The sequence below is a fragment of the Oncorhynchus keta genome, chromosome 34 (genome assembly GCF_023373465.1).
Source record: "Oncorhynchus keta strain PuntledgeMale-10-30-2019 chromosome 34, Oket_V2, whole genome shotgun sequence".
NCBI lineage: Eukaryota > Metazoa > Chordata > Actinopteri > Salmoniformes > Salmonidae > Oncorhynchus > Oncorhynchus keta.
This window is the reverse complement of record NC_068454.1, coordinates 6902579-6905078: the sequence shown is the minus strand read 5'-3', so window position 1 is coordinate 6905078 and position 2500 is coordinate 6902579. Positions and strand designations below refer to the sequence as shown.

General features: G+C 48.0%; 1 protein-coding gene across 48 annotated transcripts in view; it reads left to right on the top strand.

Annotated features, from left to right (window-relative positions):
• LOC118376180 (ephrin-B2a-like) overlaps positions 1–2500 on the top strand; it is a 44742-nt gene that overhangs the window by 18085 nt on the left and 24157 nt on the right. For all 48 annotated transcript variants that reach the window (XM_052492811.1, XM_052492810.1, XM_052492809.1 and 45 more), the window contains exon 2: positions 1689–1969. In XM_052492811.1, the coding sequence (XP_052348771.1) occupies positions 1689–1969 (281 nt within the window). The remainder of the gene's footprint in view (positions 1–1688; positions 1970–2500) is intronic.

Below are 2500 nucleotides of genomic sequence, written 5' to 3'. Positions count from 1 at the left end.
CTGGGGCCGTGTTGCAGCCAGCAGCATACCACCCTGCATCCCACTGCTGGCTTGGTCAGGGTCCTGGTCAGTCCCTGGATGGGAGACCAGATGCTGCTGGAAGTGGTGTTGGAGGGCCACGAGGAGGCACTCATTCCTCTGGTCTAAAAAATATCCCAATGCCCCAGGGCAGTGATTGGGGACACTGCCCTGTGTAAGGGTGCTGTCTTTCAGAAGGGATGTTAAACGGGTGTCCTGACTCTCTTACGGTATTTACATTTCCCATGACACTTAGTAGGGGTGTTAACCCCGGTGTCCTGGCTAAATTCCCAAGCTGTCCCTCATACCATCATGGCCAACTAATTATCCCCAGTTCCCAATTGGCTCATTCATCCCCCCTCTGCTCCCCTGTAACTATTCCCCAGGCTGTTGCTGTAAATTAGAACGTGTTCTCAGTCAACCTACATGGTAAAATACATCAAATAAAAGTGTCCCTGGCAGTATAAAGGAGTTACCTCAGTTTAAAGGAGTTACCTCAGGATAAAGGAGTTACCTCAGTATAAAGGAGTTACCTCAGTATAAAGGAGTTACTTCAGTATAAAGGAGTTACCTCAGTATAAAGGAGTTACCTCAGTATAAAGGAGTTACCTCAGTATAAAGGAGTTACCTCAGTATAAAGGAGTTACCTCAGTATAAAGGAGTTACCTCAGTATAAAGGAGTTACCTCAGTATAAAGGAGTTACCTCAGTATTCCTTTACTTCACAGCCAGGTTGGTGTTAAACACTTCTTTGACTTTGTCCTGAAATATTGTGGCCACTTCTGCCAAAACATCCGCTATATAGCGGCATTACCATTCATCATCGCCCCGATTGATGAAGCTAATTAGTAATTAACTCGTCAATAATTAAATTGACGTTTGTCTTTTTTTGGGGGAGGAGAACATTTCTTCACGTTGCACAAATACTGAATACCTAATGAATGAGATGTCATCTGACAATGAATGAGATGTCATCTGACAATGAATGAGATGTCATCTGACAATGAATGAGATGTTGAACGTATCTAACTGGTTCTCTCTCCTCTCCTCTCCTCTCCTCTCCTCTCCTCTCCTCTCCTCTCCTCTCCTCTCCTCTCCTCTCCTCTCCTCTCCTCTCCTCTCCTCTCCCTCTCCCTCTCCCTCCCCCTCTCCCCTCCCTCCTCTCCCTCCCCCTCTCCTCTCCCTCCTGTCCTCTCCTCTCCTCTCCTCTCCTCCTCTCCTCTCCTCTCCTCTCCTCTCCTCTCCTCTCCTCTCCTCTCCTCTCCCTCTCCTCTCCTCTCCTCTCCTCTCCTCTCCTCTCCTCTCCTCTCCTCTCTCTCCTCTCCTCTCCTCTCCTCTCCCTCTCCTCTCCTCTCCCCCTCTCCCCTCCCCTCCTCTCCTCTCCCCTCCCCCCCCTCTCCTGTCCTCTCCTGTCCTCTCCTCTCCTCTCCTCTCCTCTCCTCTCCTCTCCTCTCCTCTCCTCTCCTCTCCTCTCCTCTCCTCTCCTCTCCTCTCCTCTCCTCTCCTCTCTCTTCCCCTCTCCTCTCCTCTCCTCCCCTCTTCTTTCCTCTCCTCTCCTCCCCTCTTCTCACTCTCCCCCCTCTCCTCTCCTCCCCTCTTCTCTCCCTCCCCCCTCTCCTCCCCTCTTCTCTCTCTTCCCCCTCTCCTCTCTTCCCCAACCTCTCTCTCCAGATTCGTGCCAGGACAGGGCTTGGTGTTGTACCCTCAGATAGGGGATAAGTTGGACATTGTCTGCCCACGTGTGGACGGAGTAGCTGATGGGGTGGAGTATTACAAGATCCACATGGTTCCCAGGGAGCAGCTGGAGAGCTGCACCATCACCAAGGCTGACACGCCACTGCTCAACTGTGTGAAGCCTGACCAGGACGTCAAGTTCACCCTGAAGTTTCAGGAGTTCAGCCCCAACCTGTGGGGCCTGGAGTTCTTCAGAGGACAAGACTACTACATCATCTGTGAGTAATAAGACACACGTAGCATAGATACTGCACTATCTTTTTTATTTTGGCCAATCATGTGCACTCTCTTGTGTTTGATAACCAATCACACTCAGGTTGCTGGCAGTTGGTTTCCTGTTCTTGTGTGATCATGGCTAGGGTGTCTTTATATTAGTGTGTCTTTATATTAGGGTGTCTGTATATTAGTGTGTCTTTATATTAGGGTGTCTGTATATTAGGGTGTCTTTATACTAGGGTGTCTTTATATTAGGGTGTCTTTATATTAGGGTGTCTTTATATTAGGGTGTCTTTATATTAGGGTGTCTTTATATTAGGTTGTATTTATATTATGGTGTCTTTGTACCAGGGTGTCTTTATATTAGGGTGTCTTTGTACCAGGGTGTCTTTATACTAGGGTGTCTTTATATTAGGGTGTCTTTATATTAGGGTGTTTTTAGTGTGTCTTTATACCAGGGTGTCTTTATATTAGGGTGTCTTTATATTAGGGTGTCTTTATATTAGGGTGTCTTTATACTAGGGTGTCTTTAT